General features: G+C 37.0%; 1 protein-coding gene across 2 annotated transcripts; it reads left to right on the top strand.

Moving 5' to 3' along the window:
* The first annotated feature begins 4,045 nt into the window (after window positions 1-4,045).
* LOC103724094 (MOB kinase activator-like 1A) lies at window positions 4,046-20,288 on the top strand. Of its 2 annotated transcripts, XM_088712211.1 has the most exons (8): window positions 4,222-4,376; window positions 6,572-6,626; window positions 6,700-6,748; window positions 7,430-7,538; window positions 7,811-7,904; window positions 9,481-9,614; window positions 9,761-9,924; window positions 19,736-19,985. In XM_088712211.1, coding segments are annotated over exons 2-8 (627 nt in total). In that variant the 5' UTR covers window positions 4,222-4,376; window positions 6,572-6,624; the 3' UTR covers window positions 19,811-19,985. The 2 variants fall into 2 exon arrangements, with proteins under 2 accessions (XP_008813468.1, XP_088568337.1); XM_008815246.5 differs by lacking the exon at window positions 6,572-6,626 and having other exon boundaries at window positions 4,046-4,376; window positions 19,736-20,288.
* Window positions 20,289-21,109: the final 821 nt, after the last annotated feature.

Here is a 21,109-nt window from a genome sequence, read left to right as displayed (position 1 = left end):
ATATAATTCATTGAATTGACATATTAGATCTCAATTACAATAATTATTTTGCTAGCATAAAATTAATAACCAATTATTCTAATAAGGTAATAAATCATTCTAATATATAATTCATTGAATTGACATATTAGATCTCAATTACAATAAGTATTTTGCTAGCACAAAATTAGTAATCAATTATTCTAATAAGGTAATAAATTATTCTAATATATAATTTATTGAATTGACATATTAGATCTCAATTACAATAATTATTTTGCTAGTACAAAATTAGTAATCAATTAGTCTAATAAGATAATAAATTATTCTAATACATAATTCATTGAATTGATAAATTAGATCTCAATTACAATAATTGTTTTGCTAACACAAAATTAGTAATCAATTATTTTAATAAGATAATCAATTATTCTAAAAAGGTAATAATTTGCTTAACCTCTAAGAGGTTTATCATACCTCCATTTGGACTCCTCAAGGAGTAATTTTCAGATTCCATTTAGACGAAAAATTCGAAAATTGGTTAAGCAATAATAACTAATTTAAGTTTGCACTTGGGCTTCTCTAAAAATTGTACTTATGTGATTTCTAGTGTTTGTATCCACTAATTAATAGTGTTAAAGAAAAACTAGTCAAAAAGGCCTAAGAAATGCTGGTACTCAAGTGAGCCTAGTGCTCCACCGCCGATCTGGAGCTGATCTGGATATTATTTTTTGGATATATCAACTAGACATCCAAAGTTTAATATAAATTTTAGTACAATCTTTTGACATAAATTTTTTTCTTCATTCAAGTTTCTGTCTTTTTTCTATTATCTTGAACCTATGGCTTCTAACACTAGTGAGCACCTTAGTGCCAAGCTTGAAAAATTTGATGGTTATAACTTTAGGAGGTGACAGAACCAAATGTGGTTCTAGCTCACCACATTAGGATTGATTTTAGCCATAGGTGAGAGTAATACTGAAGTTGATAATAGGTTCTGTAATAACCCCAAAATTTTTAATTTTTATATATATATAAAAAAAGGATAGAATAGTCCTTTAAAATTGATAAAGGGGTAAAATTGGAAGGAATCAAAAGATAATGGCATAGTTGTAGATGCGTTGAAGTGGTAAGGGTAAAATTGGAAAGAAATCAAAAGTTAATGGCATAACAGTAGATATGTTGAAGTGTTAGGGGCAAAAATGAGAAATTAATAATATAAAAAAAAGGTGAATAGTATTCTGATGGGACTTAAATGGGGCTTGAGCTCGCTCGCGGAATGAAGCAGAGAAAGAAAGAGGGAGGGGGTTCTCAGACGGCAACAGAGAGGAAAAAAAAGAAGGAGATCCCGGTTGCGTTGCCAGCTGAAAGGAAAAACGTAGATCTCCTTCCCCTCTACGCAAGGACCTCGATTTCTAAAAAGAAAAAGATAAATATCCATCCCTATCTAGTCTTTTGATGATATTAGGCTATACAAAGGGTGGATGTAGTCTAGAGGGGTCAGATAAGGGTTGTAGAGGTGGTTAAAAGAGGAAGAATCGGATTTCGACAATTTTTTCAGGCATTACGGAAAAACTGTGTCGAAGTTCTAATTTCGGTGAATTATTTTGGAGGTCAATCGGCCTCCGATGGTGATGCATGTTATCTTTTTGGAATCTCCTATAAGTGTAGAATGTTAGGTAAAAATTTCATCAAATTTGGAGTCTGGAAAGTGGATCAAACCCGAGATGAAGTAACCGGCTGTCGGTCCGGGTTACTGTTTATCCGGGTGGAAAAATAAGGGATTTCATGCTATAATAGAGTATTAAGCCTAGATCAAGCTAAAAGGAACCTTGTACTCATGCAAAGGAGTCCCTAATACACATAAATGGTGAGTTAATTAATTAAAAAAAAAAAGAAGAAAGAAAAGAAAAGATTTAGGGAACGGGGGAGTTGAATCAATTAAAGTTTCCTATGTTATAATTGGCACGTAGATTATGTCCCTTGATACAAAACTAAATGTATTGTAAATGCATGTATCAGTTGGGCAAGAAGCTAGGGAACAAGAGGAAGAAGTTCCCCACCAGCTGTAGATTTTTGGAGGCGTATCAGGGCTGTGCCAGATTGACAGGTGAGTGGGAGTTTGTACTTTGCACTATGAGCACATTCCTTATTCATTTTCATGAATGTTGCCAAGTGTGACTTGATTCCACCTGAGCTTATTGATTAATTATTGTAGTAGATTCCTCTATAATCTTGATTCTTCCTGCTTGATTATTCTGTACATGAATTTGAGGGAACATTGAGAGGAATTACGAGGGGTTGATGAGTAATCAAATTGATTCTGAATTGTGAAATGATTTCTTTTGTAAATTGATTTCATTTCCTCTATTTCAAAAATTTGTAGAGCCCTTTTTAGTGGTATATTGAGTTGCATTGCACTTTCTTGACCCTCACTCCTAACCCTGATGTTAGTTATAATTGGGTCGTGGCCGAGTGAGTGGTAGTCTTGATTATGCTCCTTTTTAGTAGAGTATTGGGAGGGTGCATTATGGCATTCATACATAGCTTGGCAGTATCTGCAGGACACCTATAGTCGATGGGGTTGAACATCGGCCTTTGTGCACATAGTAGCCTTCTGGGTGGGCGGAGCCCAGTCCCTTCCTAGGGGGGACACGGCCCTAGGCGTAGGATCGGCCGGTCCTACGACTTATATTCTGCTTGCCGCCGGGCATAGTAAGACCCCGCGAGGTGCAGTATGGCTTTCCGCGGATGTAGAATTCCTGCGAGGTGCCGTTTAGTATGTAGATGTGAGATGGATTTCTGTTCTGGATACTTGCCAGCATTTACATGATCAGTGTGGTGTCTTATCCTGCATATGCATGTGATAGTGGGGAGTTGTTGCTGGTTCGCCTGGGGCGTAAAACCCACCTCCCGACAGCTGTAGCATTTACATTATCGATATGGTATCGTATCCTGCATATGCATGTGACAGTAGGGAGTTGTTGCTGGTTCGCCTGGGGCGTAAAACCCACCTTCCGACAGCTGTCTAGTGATGATTTCAGCATATTGACACTTGATTTGTATGTTCCAGCATTATGATCTGTTGAGCATATTAATGAGTAGCATATATGTTTACTTGATTAATCTATATATGCTTCAGATGAGTTGATATTGATTATGGTGATATTGATGATTTACTCCATATTCTCTATATTGAGATCATGTTCATCTTGTTATTGATCTTGAGATTTCATCTCGAGCCATGATTATATCTGGTCTCATGTGTATAGTACTCTCTACTCCACTCACTGAGTATTCATATACTCACTCCCCAGTTTGGTGTTTTTGATTGCAGGGCAGGTATTGTATAGAGAAGAGCAGGGTTAGAGATTGTCTGCTAGCTGTGCCGCTCTATAGTATAGTATAATGTAGATAGAGGTTTATCCCCTTTTGGTGTATTATAAACCTTCTGTTGTATTTAGTGTATAGTTACAGTCATAGATCCTGTTGTGGATATGGGTTTGACCATGGATGGAATGGGAACCAGATTTTTATACAGTTGAGTTATATGCATGTGATGATGTATTGATATATATTGTCCAGGTTCGTTATGGGACAGGTTATGTGATTGCTGCTCTGACAGGTAGCGTTGTTGTATGTAATGAGATAATCCTGACAGGTCACCATAGGAAAAGTGATCATTTGTGCATGCATCATGCCAAAATTTTCAGAATTTATTGATGATTGATAAGTAGTAGGATTCTACGTGGTGGCTGGTGGCCTTATGCCTACCCGCACTCTAGGACCGTCGCGGCGGCCTGCCGGTAACGGGGCGGGGGTCGTGACAGAAGTGGTATAAGAGCAAAGGTTAGAAGATTTTTTAAATATTAAGATATTTGATAAAAAATTAAAATAATTTTATAAATTTTTCAAAAATTTTAAAAAAATTATTAAAAAAAGGGCTCCAATTTGGTGCCTTTTGGGCTCAGGCTATGCTAGGGACAAGTCGGGAAGCTGCTCGCACTCACCCAGCTCCATCTTCTGGTCTCTACAACGTAAGTTTTCGTGCGGACACTTGCTGTCCTCCCGACACGCGCATTAATAGACGAATGAGATAGCGTCATCGCAGAACGTGGGCGGTAATCCTGGTCCCGCGTGGAAACTCTTATGCGGGCGTAGTTCTGCCTAGCCTCGCCCTGCCGGAGGTCGGGAATGCCTCCCGGCTTCACTCCTTTATGTCGTAAGGAGTTTGGGCCGGGAGGGATCGAAATTGAGCGAGACAGCGAGCGAGTAGCGAAACAAGGGCGATAGAGGGAACCAAGAGCGCGCTTTCTCGATCCCGATTTCTATCTCGATCTCGATCTCGATCTCGTCGACCAAACCCAATCGGCGATGAGCCTCTTTGGTCTCGGAAGGTACCATCCGATCCCTTTCTCCATCTCGTCTCGATCTCCATCGATTGTTTCCCGATCTGATGCTGGGTTCGAGAGTTCTTTTGTTTGTTTTTTCCTGGGGTTTGATCCGTTTCTGCTGCTAATTCTTTCAATACTCTTATATTTTGATCTCTTTGAAAGTTCACAAGCTTCAAATTTAGGGAAGAAATTGGTGCAGAGAATGGAATAATAGTCCAAATCTTCTTGCTTCACTTTCACATTTGTGCCATTGACAACCTTATTTGATGGTTTGCTAAATTTTTAAAGGGGTGATTTTGATTCCTTGACCTCAATTAGAAGTTAAAACTTAAAACAGCGGAAGTGCTGCTGATGGTTGTGCTGATTTGGTGAGTAGTTGATTACTTCTTCTTGTTTATTTTGTTTTGGGGGCTTACTCCGTAATGAAATGTTTTGCGATGAAGTATAATACATATGTCGAGGTTCTTTGCTGTATTGAATGCAATTGATGAAGCACATCGAATCTTGGCCTTGGAACTGGATGGTTAGTTAATGAGTATCTTACGCAGGAATTATAAAACAAAGTAGTTGGATGAATAATATGTTAGGTCTCTTTTAAAAATTTGGCTTTGGAACCTGGAAAGTGGAACTCAGGGAGATTGCATGGCAGTTTCAAATTGATGTTTTGATAGTATGAGGGGCAACAACGTACTGAAACGATTAAGAAGGTAATCAAGCAACATATTGTCAAGTGTGCTCATTTCGGTTGCAGCAGATGTTTAAGAAAAAAAAAACAAAAAAAAACTAGATTGGAATAGATTTTTGAATAATAACACTGGGATATTAATCTGGGACTGCTGTATAGAATCAGATTATTTCCGCAATAATCTACTTCTTGAATAAAGGGTCATTTGCCTGGGTTGCAGGCCCTCTACGGGTAGGATTTTCATTCAAAGTGCAGAGATCAGTGAGGGAGAATTTGCTCCCAAGCCATTGTAGAATTTGCATCTCCTTTTATTGAGGCAAAGGAGGATCAATGTGTTTGAGATGCACTTTTGAAGTACTATGCTTCTTGGATACCTGAGACATCTTGATGTGTGATCAAAGCATGATGAATGAAGTGCATATGTGATTATGGCAGGTTATCCAATTTTAATTAATACTCAGATGTCTAGATTGTTTTATTTTATTTTATTTTTAGCTCATCCAGTTATTTGTGGTCCATTTGCCTGCAAGGTTAATGACAGAAAATGGAGATGGGAAGAATCTCTTTATGCTATAGCAAACATTTCTTTGGCTTTAATAATGGGATTTTAAGATGTAGATGCAAGAAACATTTGAGTTCTGGGACTTTAATGGTCTCACACTCTCACTCACCTCTACTCCATAAAACTGACAACCTTTGCTGCGTGAACTGAGAAAATGAGCAGTTAAATGCACACATGAGCATGAGATTATGTAGGAAAAATGGCTAAATGAAGGCATTAATTCAATTGTTTGATAAGATTAGGAAGATAGAGTAAAAATGAATCAGTCAAAGGAAATGCACGAGTAGCCTAAATGGATAGTGTAATCAACTACCATTTGTGATAGTTTAACTATGAGCAAAATAGGCATGGAGATGTGCCCCTATTTATAGCATTTAAGATCTTGTATTTCATATATTTGATTTATATATCATAGTGACCTTATATTTGTGAAGAAATTGGTTGTAGCGTTATGACATTTTCAGTTACCCATCAGGTCAACAGTTTCCAAGAGAAGTCATATAAAAGAGAAAGTCTATCCTCATCAAAAGTGTTTTACTAATTCTGTCTCTTGTATAAGATTATGGAATTGGAGTCTCTAGATAGAAATGACAGGAGTTGCAGTGGATCTTCATAAAAGTGGCATGAAAACTTGGAAATTTTGAATGTGGTTTTAATATATCATATTTACTTACAAAAGGATTCTTTCTGTATTTTTTTTTGAATACTACTTGTTTGGTGCATTATTTAGAAAAACCAAGGGAGAAAAGTCTCATTTTATGATTTTATGGTGCTCTTCTCTACCTACATTTAGTTGAATTACATTGGATATCCATGCTGGATTTTCTTTTCTTTTTTATTTTTTGATTAATTTTGATAACATAAGTTTTTTCTAAATAATATCTTAGGATGCAGCTGGTTAATAGACATTCTGATTTTATCTCCTTTCTTTCTGTTGGATACATGTAAAAGAATTTGGATTGAAAGTCTGGCAGTGATACTGCTGGATCAGTGAAGGTTTTAAAATGTATGACTGAAAATTTTTGGCTTTTAGCTCTTTCCTTCTACAATTCTTCTTATATCACTTTCCTCCATTTCAGGAACCAAAGGACATTCCGACCAAAAAAGAGTGCGCCATCTGGTAGCAAGGTTGGCTCTCTAACGACATATGATCATTTTGTTCTTCAATTAAGGATTACATGACTTAAATTAGATTTAAAATGTCAATTTATATCTTCTGTTATTATTTTTTTGTTTCATTTCTGATTCAAGGACTTGCTACTTTGAGAACGATTTCTTGTATTATTGCAAAATTATTCTCACTTTATTAATTTAGTTTTAAGTTTTGGATAACTATACTTCTTAAACTTCTGCCAGTAATGCATTTTCGACTTCTTTCTCTGTATTTTTGCCTACTCATCTCTTATTCCGTGAACTGGGTGAAAAATTTGTGAATAGAAAAGGATTGAATTTCTAAAATCCTTTATATTTTTTCAATTGTTTACAGAAGTTATTACCAAATATAATAAACAATTGCTTGGGCTTATATCACTTTGCTTACCATACCCTTCAAGAAATAATGGGGCAGTAGAGTGATATATTGGTTTTGCATCTCATTTAACTATTCATTTTTTGTGAAAAATGCTAATGTGAACTTTAAATACAATTCTTACTAATGACAACTTCATGCAGAGGTAAAATCCTTTAAGCTCACTTAACATTTGTTTTAATTTCAAAAGTATATCACAGCGTGCAGCAAAAATTATTATAAGTCTATGTAGGGAATTTTATGATGATTTCATAACTTTTTGCCTTTTTTTCCATATGCAGGGCGCACAACTCAGAAAACATATAGATGCCACTTTGGGTAGTGGAAACCTTAGGGAAGCAGTAAGGCTTCCTCCTGGGGAGGATTTCAACGAGTGGCTTGCCGTCAATAGTAATATTCTTTCTCTTGTTGAATTTGGCTTTTCTCAGCATATGCTACCTTTCTTTAAATGTCCTCTTTTATTTTCTTTTTTTTTTTCCTTTGGGGATTTGTTTCAATTGATAGAAGTACTGCCTTTAAGTTAGCTCACTGAATAAGTGAATGGATGCAGCTTAATTAAATGTTTAAAGATAAGTTGTTTTGGTTCCATTCCGTCAGACTTTTCAAGATTTTGATGCTGGTCTAGAGGCTAAATCCTTGTTTTTGGGATGTTTGTTATTCAGCTGTGGATTTCTTCAACCAGGTGAATCTGCTCTATGGCACGCTCACAGAATTTTGCACACCTGAGAGCTGTCCAATGATGACTGCAGGGCCAAAGTATGTTTTATCACTTTACTGGGAACTTATTTTAAGTTGATATTGAAATTATAAAAAATTAGTGAGGATTGTCACCTCCTAATGTTTTTTACTTTTTATTGCCTTGTTTGACAACTTTGATGTTTGAATGATTATTGTGTTACTTGTAGTCATGATTGATGCTATATGTTATGCCTTTAATCTCGATGCTTCGACATTTCAAAGCAGTTTCTTTGTATTCTTATCATGGTGGAATATCATATATCTCTGAGTGGAGTTAGTACCATAACTTGCACCACAGGAATCAGGAAACTTGATTTATATGGTTGATGCTTTGATTCAGTAAAGGTTAATTCCATGTTTTGCATTTTTAAAATCTGCTTCCAAGAAATAAAACTGCTACTTCCTCTCTATTTGTTTTGTTCTCTCATGCTTGCTCTACAAGTTATTCATAGTTTAAGTCACTAGCAAAATGCTCGTATATTTCTTATAATTAGACTATGGAAATTGAGTATATTATTTCAAGTTGGAACATGTTGAAATTAAGACTTCTCTAACATAACCATCTGGCATTCATGTGAATTGATGTTTATCAATTAATTTACATTTTTCTACACCTTTACATTTTACATCATATCTATTAATTCAACAAAATCATATATTAGATATAAACTTCCTTGCCTATGTCATGAATTACTTGAGCTTCTTTCTTCTGTCCATATTTTGTTAATACATTTTTCATCAGCTTCTTTTTCACTTTTTCTTTTTTGCTTACATCCTGTAAAATGCCACATTATCTTCTTGAATAAGCCTTACAATGTCAGGGAACTGATTCCATTGATACGTTCTTTATGGATTTTTGACCTCAAGATTGGCCAACTGGCTGTAGTTTGTCCTCCTTGTGTGACTTATGACTTCTAGTTATCTGGATTATATTCTTATGAGTTATGACAGTTAACATTTCCATCCCACTCAATTAATCTTTTACAGATAGAAACTAAACCATAAATCATGCCTTATTTAGTTATTTCCAAAAGGAACTTCCTAATATGATCTCTTCTACCATTATCTGCAAATGCTTCCCTGTTAAGACTCCCAGGACCACATCATCTCTAAACAGTGCATGCTTCGTATTGATGTGGGTGGCCCTTAGACAAAGCAGCAAACTTTATGACCTATAATTTTGAACTGGATTTATACGAACCGGTTTGCTCTTTCATGCAGTAACATTATTCATATACTTCAATTTTCATGCATCCTTTTTCATGTCTTTCCTTCGAGTCACAGCTTTCTCAACTCGAAGGTTGTGTATCAACATCTAGAATTTTTCTTCTGTGGTGAAACTTCGTAAATTTTATGTCATAGACTGTCCTATAAGATGTAATGCAACTGAAATAGCAGATGATTGTATGACCATGTTTAAGTATCTTATTGGTTTCATTGTTATATATTAAATGCAAAATGTAGGATGATTTTTGTTCTTCACTGTAATCAAAATTAAATAAACTGTCTACCTTAACAGAAGCTGTTCCCTATATATAATTTCAATTGCATGGATGCAAAATCAATTCATACATATGAGAGGGAAATTATGCAGGTACGAGTATAGGTGGGCTGATGGTGTGCAAATAAAGAAGCCCATAGAAGTTTCTGCACCAAAATATGTTGAGTATCTGATGGACTGGATTGAAGCTCAGCTTGATAACGAATCCATATTTCCTCAAAGGCTTGGTAGTATTTTGGAAATAATATGGATGCAAAGAATTTTATATCTCTTGCAGTGGCATTTACTCCAGATAATTGGGATAAGGCTTAGTGGACATGGTTATAATTATGCTCTTCCTCATGTTTACTTACTCAGTCTTTTTTTTTTTTAGGAACACCTTTTCCTCCAAATTTTAAAGAAGTTGTAAGGACTATATTCAAGCGTTTATTCCGCGTTTACGCGCACATATACCACTCTCATTTTCAGAAGATAGTCAGTCTCAAGGAAGAGGCTCATCTTAACACCTGCTTCAAGCATTTCATTCTGTTTACATATGTAAGATTTCTTACGTGCTAGTACTTTTCTTTTATGAATATTTTATAAGTGTTATCTATTTGAAGTTTCTGATAGCACTAGATAAGGTCTAGACTCATGTTTACATGCACATGTACTTTACAAGTTACGTATTTCATATTGTTGAGGGGAGCAACGTATTGTTACTGGTTTGGTTTGTAAACTAGCATATGCTGTCTGTCACCTAAAAAGAATAAAATGTTGCGCTTACTTTCTCAGCATATTATCTTGCAAATACTCACTATGTGATTGAACTATATTATTTATGTGGTCAAGCATGCTGGGATGTTATGATTTTAAATGAAGATTCATGCTGATTCAGCAATTTCCCCGCTTCAGTGGAACTATTGGTTACCTGTTTCTTGAAGTTTGATCTTATTTCTGGATTTCATCTAGGCCATCTGCCATATGTATATATTTCTAAATTCAAATGTATGGCACCAATAGGTTGGTGACTATATAACTTGATCTAGATAAAATCTTCTTCAATTTCAAGCTCGTATCAATGATTAAGTTAGATCAACATACTAATTAGTCAGATATTTTGGTATGGTTGTCTTCTATATCGAAATGAAACTGTAGCGTTTTTTCTAGAACTATCTCAATGGCTCCAAGTTGTAGTTTTTTGATTGGTTCTGGTTTGAGATGGCATCAACCTAATCTGTTTAGCAGCCTTTCATAAAGACAGCTTCCCCTGTTAACTATGTAGTTATGAGGCCAAAAAATTTTAATCACTCGTGGTCATTGGTAAGTCAGCTTAAAATCCTTACCTTCTGAACAAGAAAATCCAAGGAGATGAAAGGTAATAAAATTCTACAATGTAACTTTAGAAGATAATTGGGAATGTCTTATGGATTAAATTGTCTGTCAGCATAGCTGTTTTGGAAATACTTTCTGTTCTAATGCCTTTATGTCACATGGAACCTAAATGATATAAAGTTATAAACTGTGTGTTGAATGCTAGCTGTATGCAAATGTTCGGTACACCACGGTGCCATTGTGTGCCAAGAACTAGCATGCATGGTACATACTATGCCAGTGCTACAGGACAAGTCCTCACTTATCAAATTTGGACTAGTTTCTAGACCCTGCTGGAAACCATGGATTGTAATTACATTGTCATGCTAGTCTGTGCTCTATGTCACATATCTTGCTGTCAAGATGCAGGCATGGTTAGGGCGGCGAGTCCCCCAATATTGTGCATATCAGTCTATGCTAGTGTTGCTAGTCAAGACACTGACATAGACCAGTATGGACTGATATGAATTTGATTTTATTATTATTTGCCGTAGCATGTGACCGATGACATAGCTAAGCATTTGATTGACATGATATAACAAGGTATCCTCAATACCAGGATTAGATCCGTTGGAATGAGATAGTATCCTCAATACCATGGTCGGTGGAGCTATCTTGAACTGTCTAGTTTGGGGCATATCGAGCTGTATCGGTGGCAGATCGGGACAGTTCTGGCAATGAAAATGAGAACCAGCGACGGAGGAGGAGAAGGAGAAAGGAAAAGAGGAAAAGAGAGAGAGCGGAGGAGGGAGGGAGAGGAAGAGGAAGAAAGAAAGGGGAGGTGGAGGCCAACAGATGGTACTCTATGGCCAAGATAGTTCAAAACTGCCAAAACAACAAGAATAAAAAGGAAAAAAAATAAAAAAATAGTTGTTCCAGTCCATCCTACCCATCCTGAGTGCTGGAAGCAACCAGGACAGTCGATACATCCTGGTTCAAGAGAGAATCGGTGTCTACACCGTCCCAATCCTATTTTTTATCAAAACAATATGGTATTGAGCAAGAACTGTTGTACCGGTACGAGGCTCCGGACTAGTTGCCCTATGGTGCAGGTCGATATGGCCCCATGTCGTTTCGTGCTGGGCCTGTACCGCACAGTAGAAAAGGTGGGAAAGAGGAAAAACGGAAGAAAGGAAAAGAGAGAGAGAAGAGAGAGGCTGTGTGAGGCCGGCGGAGGGCCAGCGGAGGGCCGAGGAGTAGGGGTGGCAAAATATGACCCGACCCGCTAACCCGACCCGTATTCGACCTATCATAAACAGGTTGACCCGTTTAACCTGTTTATTAATTGGGTCGGATGCATATTTTAGATATCTAACCTGCCTAACCCGTTTAACCCGTTTAGAGCCAGCCCAAATCCAAAAAAAAAGCCTCCTACTGTCTACTCGGAGCTCTAAACACGCTCGCCAATGCTCCAACGATAAGATGACTTATCGTACCAGACTGTTTATCGATTTGACATGAGTAAATACTCTTTAAAACAGAGCAGCTCAGTATGTCTAAGGACTTTCCGAACTCAACATTGATTGCTGTCAATTCTCATCCTCTGACACGTCTTCCCGCAATTCCCTATTTGCAAGAGTTTTGATTAAATATTAATGACACCCATTTGCGTGTTTGAAAAGGTAAAGCTTGAGGAAGTCCATAGCCTCTATGAGACTGTGAGTCTATGACCATCCTCCTGCCGTCCATAGCTGGATAGCCCATAGGACCATTAACATAGTGCGTCTTCTCCATCTGCCATTCCGCCGTAGTAACCAGAGTCCAGCTATCCATGGGTCTAATCGTCTAGAGGATGGAGGAGTGAGGACCAGAGCGAGAGCAGCGTTCCTCTTCTTCTTCGGACTTCGGTTCTTCCTTCCGGCTTCCTGTTTCTTAGTTCTTCCGAGTTCCATCCTTCGCCCATTTGCCGCAACGCCATCTTTGGGCTTGGGTTCTCACTTCTCACTCCTCCCCGTCGGCAGACTCGGCACTCGGCCGAAGAAAGTGACGAGAAGCCAGATCGAGGCCAAAGACAAGGAAGTTTGAGAGACATCGAAAGAGTTGGGAGCTGGAAGAAGAGAGCATGGAAGGATGTGCAGGTTGTTTTTGCTGCTAGTTCTTCATCGATGACTTCCACTATTGCTTCAATCACTAGAGCGAGGGAGACTTTATAGAGGGAGCAGGGTGCCAGAGGTTGGTGGGAGACGAAGGGTGGGAGGAGGCAAATGGGGATGGGAGAAGTCATGTTATTATTTAATATTTATTAGACACGGAATGGTAAACGCCAACAAGATTATAATATATAGTTAAGAGGAAAAGAGGGGAGGAGAGATTTATCTTTACGGGTCGGGTAAACGGGTTAAACAGGTCGGATTGAGTTGGGCAAATAGTACCTATTTATTAAACAGGTTAAATGGGTCGGGTCGGGTTACCTGTTTATTAAATAGGTCAGGTTTAGGTTGTAATTTCTGACCTATTTAAATAAACAGGTTGGGTTCAGGTTTATGATTTTTTGACCCGACCTGCATCTGACCCGATCCGTTTATGTCCGACCCGACCCGATTGCCACCCCTACCGAGGAGCCGCCGCGCCGGGGCGGCGGAGGCCGGGGAGCCGCCGCACCGAGGCGGAGGGGCTCCGCCTCTACTCCCCTATTTCGACTCCGCGCGGCAATCTCCGTTCTCCGCCACCTCTGCATAGCAACCGCCTCCACGCAGAGGCGGCGGAGGTTGGAGAGCCGCCGTGCAGAGGAAGCGGAGGAGGGACTCCGCCTCCGATCTCCTATTTCGACTCCGCGCAACAGCTCTCCAGCCTCCGCCTCCTCCGCGCAGCAGCTCCCCGGCCCTCCAGGATTAAATGGAGACATGGCCTGTTACCGAGATTTAAACCATTGCTGGTGAGTCTTTGATTCAAGAACCATTGAATTATGAACATTAGGAGATAAGGGTAATATCAAAGATTCAATTGACCATGCTGGTTTATGTGCTTGCTAGTGGCTGACAAGGTATGTGCTCTGCCGATACACTTGCATTGCTGACATGGGCCATATCACGAGAAAAAGACTTAGTAGGCACATGTCTAGACAGGTCAATACCCTGCTGCAACGTGCAGTGGATCACTGCTGGCATGGACTAGCACTTGTATCCTTGGATAATAAATACACTGAAGCAAATACTCAATCAATTTTCAACTTGACTAGGCAAGTGCAGCCACAAGCTGAGTCTTTATACATTTTGGGAGCCAAACCAATTCAATACTTGAAAATTAATTCGGCCTAGCTTGCTTTAAGATGACAATTGATCTTGTAAAGATTCTGAAATAGTAAACTAAACGACTATGCCTTGTTCAGAAGGACAATGTGGTGGCTTTGAACTGGCTAAATGTGTTGATAGAACAACATAGGACCTCATAGGTTGTCATGTCTCTGCCAGTTGTTTAATCCAATATTATTTATTCCATGCAAGTACTTTGATAAATTTCATAAGGATTCTTCCAGTGATTTCAGCCTTACATCAGGGTGCTATAAATCTCATTGACAGCCTGAAATTATTGGGCTTCTGCATTTCTCTTTTGGTCAATATTGTAGGCATAATGAGTTCATTTGAAAACTATTATGAAATTAACAGCTAGATATTTATTTCTATTTTTTCTCAATGTTGTAGAATTTAGTCATATACATGAGTAAATGATTATTGTAGTACATATCATACTTAGTATGGAATGAACATCATGCAATAGTGATTTAAAATTACATATGCTAGACACAACGAGATTCCTAAAATTCAGATATGAAGATAGGGGAGTCAAACATATGTATGTTGATGCAATGTGGTATGAGGGGAAAAACACATGGATAAAAGGATGTACACTATCTTGCTAAAAATTTATTTCACTATAGGAGATGGATCAATTGAACATACTGATAGCTCACATCTGCAATCCAATCACTTCATTCAGTTCCTAACTAAAATAGGATCTAGACATTGTTGAAGCAATTACAGGAATAGTATTTGATAGTTAGCTTGTAGCCCTTCTTTGTCAACCAATCCTGGTCCGCATGATAAGACCTACTCAAAATAAAATATTACAAGAGCCTAGCAAAGGGCCAACTCTTATTTTCTTTTTAGGGAGAAAGAATTGGCGAAAAAGCCCGATTTAGATTTATAAAGGGGCCAACTATTCAGCTAGTACTGAATACAAATTTATGTTGTATTGAGACTCATGAGAATATTAATTACTTGCACCTGAATTTGTATTTAAGGTTCATATGCCTTAACTGGACAAGGAGTCCTCGAGGAGCCCAACCTCTTAAAATCAACCATTATTCTTGATACATCTTAGGGGCTGCTTTGCCTAATTCATTTGTGCTAAGAGAAATATCTATGTATAAATCAAAGATAAATGTTTTGGAAGGAACCAATCTGTTTCAGCTGAGGCTGAAATGATTCAGCTAGTTTTCATAAGGCTGCATATATGGTATGTGACATGGTGCCTCCTAACTGCACTGTATTGCCAACATGCAGTTACAATTTGCGGTCATTGCATATGGACCTACAAGGTAGTAACCTAGCATTGTGCAGCTGCTATATGCCAACTTAGCTTATTAGGCCACATGTACTACACATCCTTATATGGTTCAGCACAGGTGGAGTGGTTCATACTGATGGAAAGGTTGGATATTGGTTTTAGACAGGCCTGATATGGGTATAAGAATATCAATTTGTTAATTATGTTATAACTATTGCTATTATGTATTAAGTACCTGATAGTAGCTTTAATTGTTACTTATTGTTATTAATGTTGCTACTGAATATTACAATCATTCTTGTTCTTTTTTGTTTTGTTTTATTTATTTTTAAATAATTAAAAATACTAACCACATACACACCCTAAACCCGAATTGCATATTTGTATTTTTTTTGTGTGTATATATATGTATATGTATATGTATATGTACATGTGTGTGTGTATATATATATCCACAGATGCGGCCTGCATATGGCTATGCTTTATGTAATCCCTTGACCGCCTGCATACTGCATCTGCCTTCTAAAGCACTAGTTTCAACAGTATTGGCCCATTTGGATCCAATTTCATTGGTTTCAGCCAGTTTTGACCGAAACTAATTGAAGAAAGCTATAGATGTTTTTTAAGCACTATTTTGGTGTTTACAATCATATTGTGGTTATTCCTTTATTAATTGAAGTATACTAGTACATTGGCCTGTCCCAAGCTGGGATGTGAAGGGTAGAGGACTTGATGTCAGATTGACATTTGGTTGTGAATAATATGTCAAAAACTATGAAATTGATCTGAATTTGAAGGTGAATGATGATCCATAAAGCCGATCTTAAATCATTGGGAAAAGGCTGAATGGTTATGGTTATGATTGCACTAGTTATAATGCATATGTAAATGCACATGCCAGCTAAAGATTTCGGATGTAGAATATGTTTTTAAAAGATTAAAGAAATTAGACTGCTTAGGATTAGATGCATATTAGATTCTAATATTACCTTCTTGATTTATTTGCTGTATTATGTTAGATAAGTTCTCAAGTTTTGCTGGTACCAACAAATCACTATGAATTTGCCTTCTGGAACACATGGAACTCTTATCTTGCATAGAATTCATCATAGGAATTCCAACTTGAGGAAAGTTTTCCTTTTGACCCCTTGGAGTCCAGCAATGCCCGAATCTCTTTCCTATATAAGTTTTAGCATGGTTTAAGTCTTTAAAGTAGGCATCTAATTACAGTTATTACCGGAATTGAAATGTTGAGAACTATTGCTGCTTTTGTACAGTATTAGGAGAGGCTACAAATGTTAATTTTTGTTAATTTTGTGTTCTTTTTCTTGAGTTAAAGGCTGAGATAATAAATGAATGTGAACTTCGATGGTTCGAGGCCTCAAAAATGGCCTTTATTACAACACATTATGAATACTAAGGCGAACTAAATATAAGGCAATTCAAATAAATAACTTATTTTCTACATAAAATAAATATAACATTCTATAATTACATGCAGTTGATTAATAATTACTTAGCCTTCAAAAATACAATAATTTAATATATTTGGAATTTCTACTAGAAAATAAAGAAAATGAATTTAATGCAGTCAGTTGTATAAAGCTTCAACTTGCTAACTGTGATGAATTCTAAGGAATTGAGAAATAAAGAATATATATTCATAGAAACAAGTGCCAATGTTAAGTCTGGTACTGTCGAAACTATACAAATACAGTATCTACATCAACAAAAAATACTCTTAAAATATTATCTGATATCTTTTATTGTCTTCTTGTATTTTCTCCTATTATCTCAAAGCCTTTTACTTTTTTTTCTTGATTTTCTCTACTGAAAATTGAAACTTGTAGTGGAACTTGCAATACTGCCAAAATGTGAACTCCATAAACCTGGCTGAAACTGAAACCAAGATTTGAAATTCATCTAAAAGTTCATAAAATGATTATTTAATTTGTTCAAGCATCCATAAGTTGGGAGCATATCAAGACCTACACTATCAGGGTCGTATAAGACCACCCTATTGGTTAGAGCACCTAACTGCTGATAGAAATCCTTTCTAGTTACATTATTTAAGTTAAAGTATGCTCCTTTGCCTACTAAATCACAAAATCACATGTTTGCCATTCGTAACATTCAACACCTTTCGACCACCCAGTGCTTGAGCACTCTTGCTTGGATGGTATCACCCCTTACCACTTCAGCAGGGGCTGGGGATTTTATTGCAGTTAGTCAGCCCCTCGAGGGTAGGTGGGTATGGGATAGAAAAGGTGGGGATTATCGGGGATTATCCACTCCTAATCTCAAAAATAGTAGAAAAAAGTATCATTCACCACTTTTTGGTAACTTATTATGCTTGATGTGTTGCGTACCATCCTTAGATATTTCAGCATAATCACACAGACACTAGCTTTTAAATGCACATGCGGTACATGGACATGGGCACTTGCCAACTCTAGAAAAATTCACAAAACTACGAAAATTCACATTATCATGGATGAATTATAATGTGCGCTATAACCTTGAATCATGAGTTGGGATTAGACTTTTATGTCCCATATGCTCCACTTATTCAAGTGAATATGCTTGATTTGTCATATTCATTAATCCATGCAAGTTACTCTAACTGAATGATTTGAATTTAATGATAGAGAATTTACTTATTACATTTAATGTAGACTTGCTATATAGGTAACAATGAGGCTTGCTAATTAGCCACCTGGTAGGTTCCTCAGTGTGATATGTGATCCACAATATAGTGTAGTAGTTAGTGTTATTTTATGGATTATAGTAATTTAAGCTATTGCATATTAAACTCTGTTAAATGACCTATATATAAATTCATTATACAATAATTAGGTAGTTATTGACCAAGTATCAATATCAAAACTTGTGCTGTATTTGACTGTTATATATCTTGTAACTTTCTTTACCTTTTAGATTTTCCGAAGATCCACTCTTAATGTATCTCCATGCTTGCATAGTTTATAGCAAGTTTATGTCAACTGATGGGGTCTCTGTGTGCGCGTGTGTGCTTGTTTTGGTGTGTGAAGGAGTACCTTTTGCATGGTAGCGTTGTCTTTGTTTTTCCTCAAAATATTATTTCCCACTGTTTACATTATTGTTCTTCAATATTTTTTACTGAAGCATCTCTATTATTGTTTCACCTACAATTGTCTAGGCTTTTTATCTTATGGACAATTATGCAAATAGGTGCAAACTGTAATGAATGAAAGATGTAAAAAGCTTTCTTTTTTTTTCTTGCTAAATGAAGTTCAATCCATAGGAACTTTAATATAGTTTCCCACCAGGCTCAGCCCTAATGACAATGAGGAAGTTAACATGAACAGGATTGCACAATATACACTTTGTTATAAGAAACTTGAATTCATGTAGTGCATTGGCCTCATTCCATCAGTATCTGGTTAGCTTTATGGATTAAGTTGTGATATGTCAAGCTTTGGAAAATTTTCCTACTGACTCTCAACAACAGTCCTCGATGAGGAACTACCAACTTCCTGGCCTGGCAGTAATGAGAAAATAGGGGTCTTTTTATGAACCTAAAAGTCTTGCTAGCTAATAGGGGACCTAACTTATTAGTGACATGGTGTAAACTTGTGAACTCAGGAATGACCCTCTAAAGTTTTTCTGGGTACAAAAAGAGTAAAGAAGCAAGGTTTGATACAGGTACTGCATTTGTTGCAGAGGCACACATTATGAGCAAAGCAGCTAATTGTAATGAAATCATTTTACCTTCTGGGATGCCTCAAAAATTAAATTCAAGGTTTAAAGTACAGCTATACCATGGTCTCGAAGTGTCTTCTTTCAGCCTCATGAATTTCTTTCCTTGAATAGAATTACTTAGTGAAAGAGTAGTTAAATCTACTGGAGCTACTAACACAGGTGGATTGCTCTAAATCAAAAGGGGTTTGCCCTTTTGCATGTGGGAATGTTCCTATAGATACTAAATCTTGTGTTTTTATTAAACATCCTTTTGAAAATATTTCCATGTGGCCTCTACCGGCATTCGACCCTTGAAGGTTTGCCTACCCAACTAACTCATTTGGTCCTGTCAAGTTTTATTTTCAGTAGATCCTCTATTAAGTGATCTTTATTTCTTCTACAAATTGGAACAGTTCTGGGGAACCTGACCCTGTCTGAGTCCAAGTTTCTAGCTGAATTGGCTCATTTTGAGGTCAGATCTGTACTTTGCATAGGAGACGTGCATAGAATCAGAAGCTTCCTTTAAGCTGTAGTTCCTTGCCAACCATTGGAACCATGAATTCTGCAGAGGACAGCATATTGCATGTCATTCTATTTTCATTAATTTCATGAATTTATGTTACTGGTTGGTGGTTGCAAACTTTTATTACTGCAAGGTGCATAATATGTTATTTCATTTGAGCTAGTTCTATATTTGTGGTGTCATGTACCCGATACAGTCGATTCAAGAAAGTTCTAGTTTGCTGACATTTGTATGTATTTGATGCAGGAGTTTGGCTTGATTGACAAGAAGGAGCTTGCTCCACTTCAGGAGCTCATAGAATCTATAATCGTTCCCTATTAAAACTGACTGTATATCTGGAGACGTTCGTAATGCCTCCACCAATCTTGCTCACGGCCATGAAAACAAGGTGGTGTCTGTAATTTTCCTGATATAATTTCAGGACGCGCTGGCTTGCTATGATGGTAGTTTGGATCGTATCAAGAATTTCTTTTAAATAATATGCTAGTTCCTGGTATATCTTTATCTTCTATGTGCTGAATGATGTTTATTTGATAATGTTTCTTTCCTGCCTCTCTGTTACCATTTACTGAAGGTTGAAACTTGGTTTGAATGCTGTCAAGGACGCAGGTAACCGCAACAATAGTCATCGTGTGAAATTAAATGATTCATTGTTTGCTTAATTTTTTTTTTGTCCTTTGGAGACAGATGTAAACAGACCGCAATGAATGGCAGAAGATTGTTTCTAGATAGTTTTGCTCTTTGAATTTTTGTTAGAGCGGAAAATAGTTAATGTGAAGGATTGGAAATAGTTGGAGTTTGGGTTTTCTGTGTGCATTTTATGGATTCGCAGCTGTTGCAGCATGCTGGTTTGTCTTGTAAGAAAGTTAAAATGTGGAAGAAAAATCACAATATGGCAGGCGAGATGTCAAAATAGATCTCAGAAGGCTTGTTTTATATTAAATCCGTGCCATAATATTGACGAGGGTATGCTAACATGACTTGTTCCAGGTGGTTTGCACCCATTTCGGTGGCAGTGCATGCTGGGTAGAGGTTTTGAGTTCAATTTTGCGAAGTGGCATTCCCACCATATTTGAGGAGAAAAAAACACTCCATTTACTTTTGGGTGCCTTCGAACTACAATTGTTTCCATTTGAGCTTATTCAAAATGTTAGATTATGTACCAAAAAAAAATGTTAGATTTAGAGGGGAGTGTTCAATTTTGGTACTGAAATATGCTTTAGGAATAATGTACTATTTCATCTCTATACCTCGTCCTCTCGATTTAAAAGTATCATTTTGTGGTCACTACTGATGTCAAGATGATTAAGTTTGTTCCACGTTGACCACATTTTATAGTCCTTTTTTAATCGCATTTCTCCGATGATTATTCAACCATGGCTATTTTCTACTTCCGCCAATTTAAAATAGTAGAATTGAGGCTGCAAATGGTTAGGGTTAGGACGAAGGCTGTCGTGATGTTGAATGCCTTCCAGAATTAATCTTGCCCAATCAATATGATTTGGGTAACGACAGCTTCAATTTGCAATTGCCAAGAAATTACATGGTTCCAGCGGCATGATTTCATTAATAAAGAAAAAAGAAAAAAAAATTATTTCTTGGCTCAGATCAGATAATATT

This window comes from Phoenix dactylifera, chromosome 16, assembly GCF_051530095.1.
Source record: "Phoenix dactylifera cultivar Ajwa chromosome 16, Ajwa_hap1_PhDact_Kaust_v1.1, whole genome shotgun sequence".
NCBI lineage: Eukaryota > Viridiplantae > Streptophyta > Magnoliopsida > Arecales > Arecaceae > Phoenix > Phoenix dactylifera.
This window is presented reverse-complemented; position numbering and strand designations above follow the sequence as displayed.